This window comes from Rattus rattus, chromosome 1 (assembly GCF_011064425.1).
Source record: "Rattus rattus isolate New Zealand chromosome 1, Rrattus_CSIRO_v1, whole genome shotgun sequence".
NCBI classification, from domain to species: domain Eukaryota; kingdom Metazoa; phylum Chordata; class Mammalia; order Rodentia; family Muridae; genus Rattus; species Rattus rattus.
Window position 1 is genome coordinate 5,340,345 of NC_046154.1, and position 15,627 is coordinate 5,355,971.

The window sequence follows — 15,627 nt, forward strand, 5'->3', positions numbered from 1 at the left end:
GTGTTCAGCCAAGGTACAGAGAAAGAAGTGAGCATATGTGTTGTATTGCTTCGGCCTGGAATACCTGCAGGGACCTTGAGCCTTTGCCCTGCTTTTGCAGCCATGTGATCCTGGAACAGGTCCAGTGCCTCTCAGACCTTAGGCCTGTACCCTGGGAGCACGTGACGGAGAAACAAGTGTAGAACCTCCTAGGCATGTAGAATAAAGTCTTGACTCCACATCCTGGGGAATGCCAAGGCTTCGGTGGAGATGCCTGGTGCAAAGGGAGCCACAATTGTGCCCTGTGCAGGATATAGCCCTAGAGCATGGCCTGGGCCATCTGCACAGTTTGGCTGGTAAGTGTGTGGGAACAGCCTAGATGACTGTTCGTTATTTTACAGCTCTTCTATACTTTTATCTAGCTTCCCTTCTTTCTAGCCTCTTGACCCAACAACCCACAATTTCTCTTAGCTTTTCTGGCTTTGCTGACCTAGCATTACTCACATTCAAAACATTCAGATACAACACACACACACACACACACACACACACACACACACAGACACAGAGACATGCACAAGCAGACACACATACACTCACACTCACACATACACTCAAACACATTCACTCACACACACAGACATGCACAAGCAGACACATACACACACTTACACACACAGACACAGACACACACACGGAGACATGCACACACAGAGACACATACACACACACACACACAGGCATACAGACGCACAGAGACACACACAGAGGCACACACAGAGGAAGATTATGTCTACACATTCAGGGACATGGGTACCCTCAGTGTCCTAAGGTCTAAGTGCCCACAGGTTTTTATTTTCTGAAAAATGTTTTATTTAAAGAATTACATGAAAATAGGGTTGGTGGATTGACTCAGAGGGTGAAGACTCTTGTTATCAACCTTATCTCCATCCCTAGGTCCCACATGATAGGAGAGAACAGATTCCTACAAGCTGTCCTCTGGCTGCGTGTGCACTGTTACAGATGCACACACCCCTCTACACGCACTACACATAATAAATGAATAATATTGAAGGATGGCATAATTTAATTTAACTTGTAGAGTTGCTCATCCTTTGACTGAAAACCCCTAAGTTAAGACCTCACACAGCCCTTGTATGATTATTAGAATAAAACACTTAATTCCCATACTATTAAGGATACATTTTATCCAGGTTTCTCAATGTATGAACAATGTTTTTCTGTTTCAGATCCCATATTGCATTGCCCTCCCCCTCCAGGTCTCCATGCCCCCTTTCTCTCTCTGAGACAGTTTCTCTGTGTAACAGCCTTAGCTGTCCTAGAGATCGCTTTGTAAACCAGGCCGACCTGGAAGTCCCAGAGATGGGTTTGCCTCTCTCTGTCTCCCAAGTGCTAGGATTAAAGGCGTGTGCCATCACATCCAGCTCTGACCTATTTAGTTTTCAACATGCATTGAGAATAATGCTTTCTACATTCTAGGTACTCTAGGGACGGAGCTACACCCCCAGAAGAACAGTATTTATTTTTATTTTTGATATTAAGTATAAAGCCAGAGGATAATTCTTTGCAATAATTTCTGGGAGGGTTTCAATAGAGAAAATTTCCAGTTGACAAAGCAAATAAAAGGCAAAATACTATTTAAATCCAAAGAACAAAATTACTTTGTTTCTTGTGGTATTATTGAAAGTTGAACTTAGGACCTCATGGAGTGCTACAGAGCTACATTTCCAGCCCCACATTTCTGGTTTTTACTCTAAGCCAGAGTCTCATTAAGTTGCCCTGGCTGCCTTGAACCTTCAATAATTCCTTTCTCAGTCTCCTAAACAGGTGGGAATTACAGGCTTCCATCAAGAGGTTTGTTTTAGCAGCCCATAGATTTAAAAAAAAAAAAAAAAAAAAAAAAACAGAAAAAAAAACCAAACAAAACAAAAAACCCCAGGGATAATTAGCACAAGTAACTGCAGTGGAGGAAGGGGCTACAACTAGAAGGGCAGATGTCTGGAGAGGCCGAACTGAAGACACAGGAAACATCCTATGTGCATGGAAGGAGAGACGCAGGATTGTACGCAATGGCGTTGGGGGGTAGCCTGCCAGAGCTCGGATCACTGAGGGAGCAGGGCACAGCACACCCACCTAGCACCAGGATCGAGGTAGGGAACAAAGAGCCAAGCCCTCCCTCAGCTGCGTCCCTCCTGTGCCCCCTTCTGGGAATGCTCGGTACTGCGCTTGCCTGTGGAGGACAGGAAGGACCAGATGGACTAGAATTTCATTTCACTTTAGAAGTTTCACTTTAGGAGAAATGCAAGGTCGAGGCAAAATGACCAGAGGCACCTAGGACTTCTGGTGTGCCCCCCAACCGTGTCACCCACCCCGTATCCTCCTTCCCACCGCTTCTACAGCTTTGGATTTCCCAGAATTCCCTGCTTCCCAGGGTCATAGGCCTCTTTTGCAAGTCCATCAACTTCCTTCCCCTGTAATGTGTTGTGAGCTTCCCAAACCAGCCTCTTTCAGAACCTGGTCTTCCATATGCAACAGATCTCGCCATGTACTTGTTTGTTTAGGTTTTTGTACATGCGGTGTGCTGGTTAGTTCCCTGTCAATTCTGAGAAGGAACCTCGATTGAGAAAACGCCCCCGTCCAATTGGCCTGTAGGTAAGTCTGTGGAACATTTTCTTGATTGGTGGTTGTCTAGGTGCCATTCCTGGGTAGGTGTATCGGAAAGCAAACTGAGCAGGCTGGGAGGGCCGGCCAGTAAGCAGTGTGCCTGCACTGCTTCTGTTTCAATCCCTTTCCTATGTTCTTGCCTTGGCTTACCTTGATGGGCTGCGACTCTGGAGCTACCTAAGCCAGATTTCCTCCCTCAGTGGCTTTTGGTCATGGTGTTTATCACAATAGGCAGGGAACCAAGACCCTGTGTATGTACGTGTGATTGAGGTAGGGTTTCTCCCTGAACCTAGGAAAGACAGCAAGGCTCAGTGACCCCTTGCCTCTACCTACCCTCAGAGCTGACTTACAGGTACATGCTGGACAGCTTGTTACATGGGTGCCACTGAGCCACATCTCCAGTCCCACAGAACTGTCACCTCTATAAGTCTGTGTGAAACACTGACAGCAGCCTGTTTCAACTGGCGTCAGGCTGCATGAGGGAAGAACCCTGGCTTATGACTGCACAACTTTTGGCACTTAATAGGACATCAAGCAATGTCCGATGACTGACTGACTGACTGAATAAATGAAGTTGGTGTTGTCACTTCATTTGGTTTCTCTAAGTCCCATGATCTCTGACAAAGGAAGGAAACATCTGCTGTAGGGTGCCTCCCTCAGATGTGAGTGCCAAGCACCAGTCAGCAAATGCACTGAGCCCTTCCTGTAGCAGGTGGGTGTCCTGCCAGACTCCACCCAGGTCAGCCTCACATCTGGAAAGGGGAACAATGTTTCTTCTCCCCCACGGGCTCTGAGAAAACCAGATAACAGAGATCCACAGGGAAGCCAGGACTTGGTAGAGCCTCCTGGGGAGGTGGGAAGAGCCCTCACTTAACCCTCTGTGTGCCACTGGCCACTCCTTCCCCATACCTGTAAGTATCTATCCTGTTCCTCTGTGCTGGCAAGTTTTACATCAGCTTGACACAGCTAGCATACGAGAGTCAATCGAGAAATGCCTCTCTATACAGTTGGGCTCTAGGCAGGCCTGAAGGACATTTTCTTAACTGGTCATTTGGAAGTGCCCAACCGGTTGTGGGTGGCACCACCCCTGGACAGGTGGTTCTCCTAGGCAAGTGCTTTTTTTTTTTTTTTTTGGTTCTTTTTTTCGGAGCTGGGGACTGAACCCAGGGCCTTGTGCTTCCTAGGCAAGTGCTCTACCACTGAGCTAAATCCCCAACCCCCAGGTGGTTCTCATAGGCAGTCTGAGCAAGCCAGGGGACTATAACCAGTCTGAACAAGCCAGTATGCATTCTGCCACGGCCCATCACTCCTTCCTCTAGGTTCCTTCTCTGTTCGAGTTCCTGCCCTGACTGCTTTCAATGATTAACTGTTATATGGACGTGTAAGAGAAATAAACCCTTTCCTCCCTTTTGGTCAGCATTTTATTACAGCAATAGAAACCCAAGTAAGACACTGTCCACCAGCTGGTCCCAAGAGATCTGAGTGAAGCCAGGCACATGGGTCCTCTCCACCCAGTTGGGTTTTGGGAAAGGGGCTTCATTGACAACCTCATCTTCTTGGAAAGTGAATTTGTATTTTTATCTTCATTTGGAAAACAGTCTGTGTTTGTGACTACAGGAATCTGTGTTTGGGAGTATCCAATGTCTGCGGAAGACTGGGGAACCACAGAAACTGTAGGAGGCAGAAAGGAGCTGCCTTCAGTGATCCAGCCAGGTTCCTGTCCCCACAACCCCACTCCCGAGGTCTGCCTCACCTCACAGGTTCCATGGGTCACCTCCAAACCCTATCTACCTGGAGGGAAGTTCTTGAAACCTGCCATTCTATTACACCATGACTGGTCTGGTCTGGTCTCCATGGAAGCTGATGGAATCCCTGCCCTCCCCTTGGTGGACAGAGCCTGAGGCCCTGGAGCCCATGTGGCCCCAGGAATCCCATTGATTACACTGGGTGCCTGGTGCCGGGTGCCAGGAGAGCCCACGGGAACACACAGTCGGGTGTTCATTGGTGAATTGGAGAACAAATCCTGTTGTCTTCTGCCAGGGAACATCCCAAATCCATTCCCAGGGGAAACCTGCAGGTCCCTTCACCTTGGAGCCTCACAGGTTGGGGTTTTAATTTGGGAGTTATGGCTGTGACCAGCTCCCACAGGCTTGGGGGTTGCTTTGCTTTGCAAATACTAGCCTCAGGAGAGGAAGGCCAGAGGGAAGGATGGTTAGGTATTGGGGAAGCTTTTAGTTATAACTATAGGCATACATTTTTTTGCAACCTACTTTTTTTATATATATAGTATAATGTGGCATATTATTTATTGTCAATTAAAAACTCAGTTGAAAATATTTACAGGGGCTGGGGAGATGGCTCAGCGGTTAAGAACACTGACTGCTCTTCTAGAGGTCCTGAGTTCAAATCCCAGCAACCACATGGTGGCTCACAAGAATCTGTAATGAGATCTGATGCCCTCTTCTGGTGTGTCTGAAGACAGCTGCAATGTACTGATATAAATAATAAATAAATCTAAAAAAAAGAGAAAAGATTTACAATATCAATTGAGCTCAATCTAAGGAATCAATTCTCATGTTTTTTACATGTCAATATTGGGTACTAAAAGGACAGTTGATATAATTATGTTCAAAATTATTAGTCGATCAAAATTATTCAGCCCGCAACTGCAAATGTTTGGTTTTAGGATGTTTATATACAGCTCAGTTTTAGGTGTTGAGTTCTTTGGCTTCTAGGAAGGACATTTTGTTTCCTTCACTAATGGGATCGTCTCTTAATGCTGGGATGGCGTCCTCTTGGTAGCTTTTCCTCTGCTGGTTTTTAGCATGGTTATCTGTGATCGTATGAATGGAGTCAAGTGGAGAGGAACTCACCGTGTGGATTCCCAATAGGGCAACGCAACCGCCCAGCATTGCTGAGGCCAGCAAGTTAAGCCTAAGGAGTTTAACCAAGATTCTGGAACGAAAGCCCACATAAGAAGCCGAACTGAGAGCTTAGGAAACGAACAAAGCCATAAATCGCACTTCCTGGCAATGGTGATGGTGAATTTTCCATCATCTTTCCTGTGGCTTTAGACAATCTGAGGAAAAGCAGGGGCTACCAGGCACCTCTGCTGCTTGGCACAGGGGCACCATGACTGCAGCACGGGGGTGGGGGAGTAGCTGCAACCTACTTTTTTTTTTTTTATATATAAAGACCTATTTATTATATATAAGTACACAGTAGCTGTCTGGAACCGAGGACTGTCTCTTTCATTGAGAACCACCACCGGAGCATGGAGCAGGCCTTGGCCTACAGAGCTGCAGCCTAAGCCTCCTGCAGAGGGACTCTCTGTGCTTCCAGGCACAACTGCAGCCAAGCTAAGGACCTCCTTCACAGACAGCATCTGACTCTGCTCTCAACTTCTCCAGACTCAGTGGGGCCCGAATATCCAGGCGTTTGGGAGTGCCTTTTCGAAGGCCTGTGGACACCGGATACTTCATTCCTGACTCCTCTGTGAAGCGACCCACAGACGACTGGAGTGTCCAGGGGTCTGGGAACCCCTGCTTCACCTCTCCTACATCTCAGAGACGTATCTTGGGGCTTCCCTGAAGCCCAGCACCTGCCCACACGGCAGCTTGAAATAGGCACAGATAGTATTTTGCTTCCCCAGACTGTGCCCTGCGGCAGGGGGTCGGAACTCGGACCCACACCAGCATCCCTCCCCACCAGATTGCCTACCTCGCCCAAGGCATGCCTTAGTCTTCCCAATAAGAATCAGGAAGTATTAAAAGCTGTACACTAAAGTGCGTTCAAGATGGCTATAGGGCTAGCCACACACGGAGCTGGACAGGTGGCCGGCACGACTTTCCTAGATCATGATTGCTGGGCGGAGTGTGGAGTCCTACTTGGGCCCAAGATAGATAGATGTTCATCGTGTCTGTCCAGCCATCCACCACATCACCTTCTGTCCAGTTGCCTTTTAGTGATGGGGTGGGGACAGACTGCTCACATGGACTTTGAGTGTGTTTGTTGGGCAGGCATCAGAGCAGGTGCCCCCTGAGAGCACAGGCAAAGGCTCCACAGCCAGGGGATACAAGGTCAGTCATGGGGTGGGTGAATATGGGGGAAGATGACAGCAGAAAAGGAACGAGGTCCCAGGGTCCTATGAGCCTATCAGCCATGGTGAAACACTGGCTTTCATCCAACGGCAGGGGAACAACGGAAGGCTTTTAATATACACATTTTTATTTTATGTGTGTGAGTGTTTGGCCTGCATGCATCTATGTATACCATACATGTGCTGGTGACCCAAGAGACCAGAAGAGGGCCATGGGTCTCCTGGAACTGGGATGTGAGTTAGGTGTGGGTGCTAGCTCTTAACCATTGGGCCATGCCTCCCACTTCTTTTTTTTTCCCCTCCATCTTTATTAACTTGTGTATTTCTTATTTACATTTCAATTGTTATTCCCTTTCCTGGTTTCCGGGCCAACATCCCCCTAACCCCTCTCCCTCCCCTTCTATATGGGTGTTCCCCTCCCCATCCTCCCCACCATGCCTCCCATTTCTACCAGAGGCTTTTAAACACCAGACTACAAGCCCAGCAAGGACTGACTTTGTTTGTTTGTTTGTTTAAGAACTTGGGATGCTGTGTCACGATCCCAGCACAGAGAGGGAGGCTAGGCCAAGGGGCCTTAATGAAGATAAAGGGAGGCGTGTGGTAGATTGTGAGAATATGTTGAAACTGTGAGAATGCGCAGGGGGATGTGAGGTCTTGGGGGCCCGCTCAGTGGAGGGGGTGGGGGTGGCAGCAGTTGCTGGGGCAACTTTCAGGAACATGCAGGAAGAAGGGCTGCGGGAAGGCGTCGAGGAGCATGAGGCTTGGTCAGGGCTTGGAGAGCATCTGCTTGAGAAGCCACTAATGTCTGAGGGTCTGGGCACACAGACTGACGGGCCATGTGATTAGGGAATCCAGTACTTAATGACTCAGGCGGGTCACAGCTCTAGATGGACCGGGGCCACATAGGGAGCCCTTGTCTTAAAAAACAAACAAACAGGGCTGGGGATTTAGCTCAGTGGTAGTTCGGTCCCCAGCTCCGAAAAAAAGAAAAAAGAAAAAAAAAACAAAAAAAACAAATGAACAAAAGTAAAATGTAAAGACTGTGACCAGAAGGTTGGAGAACAACACCCTGGGTGAGTCTGTTGCTGTTAAAGGTGACCTGGACATGGTAGAGCATGTCTTTAATCTCAGCACGAGGGAGGAAAACAGGCAAGCAGTTTGAGTTCGAGGCTAGCCTTGACTACAGAGTGAGTTACAGGACAGCAGGGGCTACATAGCTACATTACCCAGAGACAAACAAACAGAAAAGTAAGAAGAAGTCCAAGCAGCACAGCCTAACTCAGGCTGTCATCTTAACCACTTGGAAGACTGAGGCAGGAGGATTGAGGGTTCAAGGCTGGCCCAGGCAATTTAGTGAGATGACATCTCAAAAATAAATACTGAGCAGCTGTATCAAAGGCTCAGTGGTTAAGCGCACTGGGGCTGCCCTGGCACCCGGGCGTGCCTTGCCACGCCCACATGGCATCTCGTGACTGGCTCTAACTCCAGTTCCAGGGTGAGGCCGATGCTCTTCTAGACTCTTCAGGGCACTGCACCCAAGAGGTGTGCAAATACACAGGAACACACATGCTGGCAAAACAACACTCATATACCTAAAATAAAAATAAACCTTTTGTCCAGTTCCCAATTCTAAAATAAACAAAAAGTGTCTGTGAACTGAGAATGACACACATCTGGGATCTCAGAGAATCCCAGGCGGGTTTGGATAAGGGGCGCTCACAGCTATTGCAGGAGTCTATACAGAGGTTAGAGAGGTGCAGAGAACCCAAGTTTAAGGCCAAAGGTTAAAAATTATTATCTGAGGGGTTGGGGATTTAGCTCAGTGGTAGAGCGCTTGCCTAGGAAGGGCAAGGCCCTGGGTTCGGTCCCCAGCTCCGGAAAAAAAGAACCAAAAAAAAAAAAAAATTATTATCTGAGACATTACTGGGGATTACTAGACTGATCTTACGGTTCCAGGTCCTCCTGCCTCAGCTTCTTTAATATTGGGATTATAGGCATGCCACCATTTTTCAAAAATTATTTTTAAGATTAAAGTGTTTGGGTTGGGGATTTAGCTCAGTGGTAGAGCGCTTGCCTAGCAAGCGAAAGGCCCTGGGTTCGGTCCTCAGCTCCAAAAGAAAAAAAAAAAAAAAAAGATTAGTGTTTAAAAGCCACTTGAAGCCGGAGGTCGTGGCATATGCCTTTAATCCCAGCACTTGGGAGCCAAAGGAAGGTGGATCTCTGAGTTCAAGGCCAGCTTGGACTACAGAGTGAGCTCCAGGGCAGCCAGAGCTACGCAGAGAAAGCCTGTCTCGAAAAAAACAAAAACAAAAACAAAAACAAAACAAACAAAAAGGCATCTGAAGATGATGACCAGCAGGCTGCCAACAGGTGTCTTCTAGGGAGAACACAGGATCCAAGATCAGGGCCGCTGCGTCTTTTCAGCCCTCCAGCGTCACCTCTCAGTACCTGGCACCAAGGAGAACCAGGCACGCGTGTGGAATGCAGAGCGAATGGCTAAGAAAGTACGGCTTTCCAGATCCGTCCGGCCGAGAAGCTAACTGGAGCAGAGGCAGACAAGCCTTCCCGGGCGGGGATGCGGGATGCCGCTGCAGTTGGGAGGGCTGGGACCCGAGGGCCAGACTAGCTTGCACTTTGATGAGTTACTCAGCTCCTCGCAGTCTCGGAGACCCCGCGGACAGCTGGGAGTTCGTACGCCGAGGGTCTGAAAACACCGGACGACCCCAACACCCAAGCACCTCCAACGAGTTTGTTCGGCTCTTCGGCACAACAGCTCCAGTAAGTCTCAGAAGCGCCGGGCAGAGTGGCCCGGCTGTCCCTGGGCTACTCGGGTCGCCGCCCGTTGCCGGGCAAAGCCACACCGTGCGCGCTCTCATTGGCCGCAGGTGGCCGCGCCCCTCCCGACAGGTAGTTCATCCTGTGCTCTGATTATTGGGCCACGGCCGCGCGGCCCCCCAAGGATTGGCCCAGGTGGCGGCCCCGGGGAGCCCTCATTGGCCACAGGTGCCTCCCGCCCCGTGGATTGGCCGTCTCGACGGCCAGGTTCCGCCCCCGCCCAGTGCGCCCCCCGCCCCGCGCACCGCCCAAGTTCCGCGGAGTTGGCGAGGCGGGTGCCGTCGGTCCCGCGCTGCGCGCTCCCTTCCGCGTTCCGCCGTCTGCCCCGCCTGGCAACCCGGCCCTGCTCGGGGGCCGCTAGCCATGGCCGGAGTGCCCTGGACACAGCGCTGACGGCGGCTGGCGGAGTGCGCCATGCCCAGCAGGACCGACCCCAAGATGGACCGGAGCGGCGGCCGCGTCCGTCTGAAGGCGCACTACGGCGGGTGAGCGCGCAGCGCCAGACAGCGGGCAAAGCGGGTTGCGCGGCGGCGGAGCTTCGGGGCAGTCGGGGTGCTGTGCGCGAGGGAGGCAGGGAGGCGACAGCGAGGCGCCCCGGGAGCTGCCGTGGCGCCCTTCAATGTGGCCCGAGGGAAACCTCGAGGGCGGGGCGCGCTCCGCGTAGCTATTTCTCTCCGGGCGCACACTGCAGGCGGGTGTTGCGCTCCTAGCCGTGGTCTCAGTCAGGGACATTAAGGACAAACTTGCATGGTCTATAAAAGTTTTCATCAGATTGTGAAACTTCTGGTGCATTAAAACAAAACAAAACAAACAAACAAACAAACAAAAACCTACCCAAGGTTATTTAAATTGGCCGGGGTTTAAATGTAAGGAAAATCTTTGACCCAGGTAAAGCACAAGAATGCTTGAAGTTGTGGGAGCATAAGAGCACACTTTCGCAGCTTTGTTTGGGAGACAGAACTTTTTGGAGATCTCCAGAAAGAATACACTCTTACCCTGTGTTTTGGGACAGGAATGATGGACTTTTCCGTCACTTACCTAGAGTTGGTTTTGGGCTGGCCTCAGCCCTTAGCCCTGGATTCCGCCTTGTTTTCCGGGAGAGTGGGGGTGGAGTGGGGGGCGGATAGGGACATGAGCACTTGACAGTGGTCAGTAAGGTTGCCTGGGAGCATTAAGTGATGGGAGTGGAGAGGTGGTGTAGGTTTTCTGGTGGCTGATTCTTCCAAGCTGGGCTGGAGAATCCCATGATCTTGCCTCTCTCTGATTGTGTAGACAGAAGAGGGTAGAGGCCTAAGGCTTTGATGGCTTCTTCCTTAGGTGTTGTGTGTCCTGGAACCAACTTGGGTACTCCCAGGTCAAGAGTCGAGGGTCGCTGGTCTTGAGAAGGAGAAAGGGAGTGGAGTGGAATGCTGGTCCTGTGGCTGAACTGGGCTCTCAGCATTCCTAGGAGTTTTACAGAGTGGCCCGTCCCAGCGCAGAGACAAGTTGCTGTGGTCCTTTGGAGGTGGTTCCTTGCCTGGATAGAAGGAAGGCTTGCTTTTCAGGCTCAGGGACCCTCTCACTGTGGCCAACTTCTGGTGGTCCTGGATTTGGAGGTGGGTTTCTGGTAGAACCAGAGAAAGAAAGAGTTTCGGGGGGTTGTGGGGGAGGCAGCCAGCCTCACCTGAAGATGTCAGTCAGGTCTGCAGCCCTTCCTCTGGCCTGGAGTGCCCCTGCCAAAAGGGAACCCTTAGCAGTGTCTTCCGGCTTGTAGATTCTGTAGTGAGCCTGTTAAAGCTGAGAGACTGTCTCATCTGCCTGGAACCCCCAAGCTAAAGTCGAGGCCCTCAGCGGAGGGATCCACCCTTCCTTTAGGGTGGGTTCAGCCAGCACCTTAGGGTCATGGCTCACCTTGGACAGTTCCCCCTGTCCTGGACTTGTCAGTCTTGCCTACCCCTCCCTCCCTTTTGCCCCTGGGGAGCACTTTGGTTACTGGCAATGTAATTCAACCTGTTGACTCCAGTTTCCTCAACTGAGAAAAGCAGGGTCCCCTTCCCCTTCCTTCCCTACCTCCCCTCTCCGTTTCTCCACCCCTTCCTGCCTTCTTTCCTTTCTCCCCACTTCTCCACTCCCCCCGTACCCCTTCTCCTTTCAGCTCCCCCTGCAAGAATCTCCTCCACAGCCTTCCTCCCCACTTACTCTGAAATCTGCCAACTGGGTGGCTCTCCAGAGCTTGAGCCCCGGGCAGTGATATGAGAAATGCAGAGATACTCTCTCCGCTGTGAAAGTTGCGGATTTGGGCGGGGGGGTGTTCTGTCCAGGAAGGCAGTGTCTTGGGACCTCAGGATTAGACACTGCCTTAATGGAGGTGACAGCCGCAGCTGAGAGTCAAAGATACAGCCCTGTCCTTAGACAGTGATGGCCATTCACACTCCAGTTGTCCCTCCAGTCCTTTGAAGCTTGAGAGAGGAGTGCTGCCACCAGTGGTCACCTATATTTGAGTAGTGTCAGGCAAGGCTGTGTTCTCAGGGGATTACAGGAGAGGTTGACATTCTAAGCTGAGGTGCTTTTCTGAAACTTCAGACAGCACAGAGGGTGGGTCTTCCCTCCTGCTGAGGCTCTCGTTACAAACTTTCACGTTGGAGGGCCTGCTGTAGCCCTTGAAGATGGCAAGAGTCAGTCAGGGGTGGGTGGTCCATCCAGGCTGGTCCGACTTGTGTGAGGTGCTGTTGCTTAGAGCTGTAGCATGAGGAGAGCTCTCCAAAGACTGCTTGACTGAGGGGACCTGTGACCAGGATGCCAGTTCAGCATCATGTGGTACCTCCTAAGGTCCACCCGTCCTCTGGGCACTGGAGGCTGTAAGTGGAGGGTGGTGTCCAAGGGTTCAGAAAGAGGTCCAAGAAAGGGATGTCAGACCTGATTTCCAGAGTTCTCAGTTGGAAGGCTGACCAGTGGTGAGTATGCTGGGCAGTGTGGGCACCATGTCAAGGTGACCCCAGTTGACAGGAGCCTGGAGATGGGGCTTGGTCTTTGGAGTCCCTACTTTGGACATCTCTGTGCCTTAGTTTTGTTATCTGTCATGATTCTATGGGAGTAGGAGCAGGATCTGTTTCTGTCACAAGTGGGGGCCCTGGGCAGGTGCTGGCTGGCTGGGCTTAGTAGAAAATGGGGGTAGCTGGGGACATCTATCCATGACTCTACAGAGTAGGTGAGATCCATGGGCCAGTAGGTCCCAGAAGGCCTGGCTGGTGCGTTGAGGGTCAGGTAGGTGCTGGATCCTTTTGCTCTGAATTTTGTCAGTAGACAGGGTCTTTGTTTACAGACACTTGTGTGACCCAGTTCGGATAGCCCCATGGGGAAGCCAGGGGGGATCAGCTGCAACCCCAGCCAGTATTTCTGTTTCAGAGATTTTCAGGTTTCCTTTCCTAACCTTTTTTTTTTTTTCCCCATGAATGTCAGACATGAGTTGATTTTTTTCACTGCAGCTCCAGTGAGGGTGTGGTTCCTGCTTAGTTTCTATGGGACCGTGTTGCCGCTGCCCTTCCCTATAAGGAATATAGGGGAGCAACACCCCTACTTCTCATTTTCCTTCTTCAGGGCATGGCTCTGAGCCGTCTCCTACTACTGAGGTCCAGGTCCCATTTGGGAATGAAAAGATAAGAGACAGTGGCATTCTGAGGATGCCTAAGAACTGCTTTGATTAACTAATTGTTTGTTTACCTGGGTAACATACCCTGGTTTTTACCTTTTGGGAAAAGACTTGATTTAAGGTGTTTTACCTTAGATGGAGGTAATGGATATGTGTCTGCATCCTGGGCTTCTCCTTTGGCGCCTAGTAGGTGCGGTTGTTTGACCTCCACTAGGGGGCGCCTTCTCTCACTTCGACTTGGTTCTCTGTGTCGACTTGGGGTTGTTTCAAAAACCGGTCAGTGGTTCTATTTTGTGTTGGGCGCGCGGGGGGGGGCTTTCATTGTGTTTTTGAGGGGAGGGGGTTTTCATCTCGTTTACCTATTCAGCAGCTTGGCTAAGTAGCGTTTGGTCACATTCAGTTATGATCCTGGTGACAGATATCCCTGTCCTGTTTGTCCCAGGGACATCCTGATTACCAGCGTGGACGCCACAACAACATTCCAGGACCTCTGTGAGGAAGTTCGAGACATGTGTGGCCTGCACCAGCAGCACCCACTCACCCTCAAGTGGGTGGACAGTGAAGGTAGCCTCAGTCTTGGGACGGTCACTCTGAGCCCTGCTGGTCTTTGGCAGGCAGCTTCACCCACAAGTGGTACAGCTGAACTTGGTAGAACCAACAGTTCCTCAGAAGGGGCAGCTGAAAATGGGCACATAGGGCTGGCATAGACAGGGCAGCACTAAAAGCTAGGCAAAGGGCGGTGTTCCTGCAGCATGGGCACCTCTGGTCTCAGTTGGGGGTGGGGGAGGGAGCTTGGTGCATTTCCTGTCCCCCACCTGACTCCTTACTCTCCTGTGTCATGGGGTTTAGGAAGGACTAGCTCTTCGTTCCCCTAGAAGAACCAGGAGGCTAAGTCTGGCTCTGAGGCATCCTTTCCTTGCCTTTTGGTTTTTCTCTCCTCTCTTCTCCTTTCTCATCTCCCTCCTTTTCTCCCTTCTTTTCTTTCCTGTTTTTTTATCCTCTTCCCTTTCTCCTTCTCTCTCCTCTCTCCCTCCTTTCTGCCCCATCTCTCTTGCTTTCTGTTTTTCTCTATTCCTATCTGTCTCTCTGTCTCTGTCTCTGTCTCTCTGTCTGTCTGTCTCTGTCTCTTTCTCTCTCTGTCTCTCTGCCTCTGTCTCTGTCTCTCTCCCTCTCTCTCCCTCTCTTTCTCCCTCCCTCTCTTTCTCTCTCTCTGTCTGTCTCTCTGTCTCTCTCTCTCTGTCTCTCTCTCTCTCCCTCCCTCTCTTTCTCTCTCTCTCTCTGTCTCTGTCTCTTTCTCTCTGTCTCTCTCTCTGTCTCTCTGTCTCTCTGTCTCTCCCTCCCTCCCTCCCTCCTCTTTCTTTCCCACATTCAGACCCATCAGAAACTGGGATGGCATTGGGGATAGTCAGGAGAGACTCCCTATGCACCACTGACTACAGCCATCAGTCAGAGACACTGGAGCAGTCAGAGCACATAGCACATGGCTTCCCCTGTTTCAGCAGGACCGTTGGCACTTGAGGCTGGATTTGTGCAGCTCTACATCCATCAAGGGCTAGGGAGACCTCTTCCTTAACCTAGGCCGCCTCGGAGGAGGTTCTAGGTCTTATTTGCTGCCCCTCAAGCTCTCAGAGCCCCCAAGGCTGTTAGTGAATGTGACCTCTGTCCAGGCTCGACAGGTTCTTACCAGGGACCCTCGGGTGCCATGAGGGAAGATCACCTCCTTGCTTTGAATGGCTGTTCTGAATCTCTGTGTTGATCACAGACAGTGAGACTTTGCCCGCCCAAACTTCTGTCTGCACTGCTGAGTGAGCACTGGTGCTGAGTAGCTCAGACCTCTTCACCTTCGGTGGCCTCATTGGTACCTCTTGCCTCCGCCCCCCTAGGTGACCCTTGTACTGTGTCCTCACAGATGGAGCTGGAGGAGGCCTTCCGCCTGGCCTGTCAGGGCAGGGACGAAGTGCTCATCATCCATGGTAAGCGAGCTCTCTGGGGAAGACTCCTCACCTGTCCACTTGGTCTGTGAACATAAAAGGCCTGTCTGATTTGGCTTACACATCCTGACCACAGTCCATCACCAAGGGATGCCAAGTCAGGAACTCAAGCAGGGCAGGGACCTGGAGGCAAGAGCTGAGACAGAGATACCTGCCCAGGGGTGGCACCACCACCTGCAGTGGACGTCCCACAGCAGTCATGGATCAAGATAGTTGTCCCACAGACTTGGGTAAGGGGACCAGTCTGATGGAGGCATTTTCTCAATCGAAATTCCCCTTTCTCAGACAACCCTGGCTTGTGTCCAGTGCACCAAACAAGAACATAGCCTGAGGGACTCTCCTCATCTGTGGGGATCTTCTTCCAACTTCTAGTGATTGGAAGCCACCTGGAGGCTGGCAGTATAAAATCT

At 50.9% G+C, this 15,627-nt stretch overlaps 1 protein-coding gene, 1 long non-coding RNA gene and 1 pseudogene across 2 annotated transcripts in view; 2 read left to right on the forward strand and 1 right to left on the reverse strand.

The window, feature by feature from the left end:
* The first annotated feature begins 3,582 nt into the window (after window positions 1-3,582).
* Window positions 3,583-4,393, forward strand: LOC116886048. Its single transcript, XR_004386087.1, has 3 exons — window positions 3,583-3,759; window positions 3,888-4,045; window positions 4,282-4,393. It is a non-coding gene; the product is annotated as an uncharacterized LOC116886048 (long non-coding RNA).
* A 979-nt stretch (window positions 4,394-5,372) lies between these two features.
* Window positions 5,373-5,721, reverse strand: LOC116886054 (annotated as a pseudogene).
* A 4,123-nt stretch (window positions 5,722-9,844) lies between these two features.
* Window positions 9,845-15,627, forward strand: part of Prkcz (protein kinase C zeta) — a 111,758-nt gene continuing 105,975 nt past the window's right edge. Inside the window, exons 1-3 of the mRNA XM_032893433.1 lie at window positions 9,845-10,083; window positions 13,669-13,790; window positions 15,110-15,199. Coding sequence (XP_032749324.1) covers window positions 10,013-10,083; window positions 13,669-13,790; window positions 15,110-15,199 — 283 coding nt within the window. The 5' untranslated portion in view covers window positions 9,845-10,012. The remainder of the gene's footprint in view (window positions 10,084-13,668; window positions 13,791-15,109; window positions 15,200-15,627) is intronic.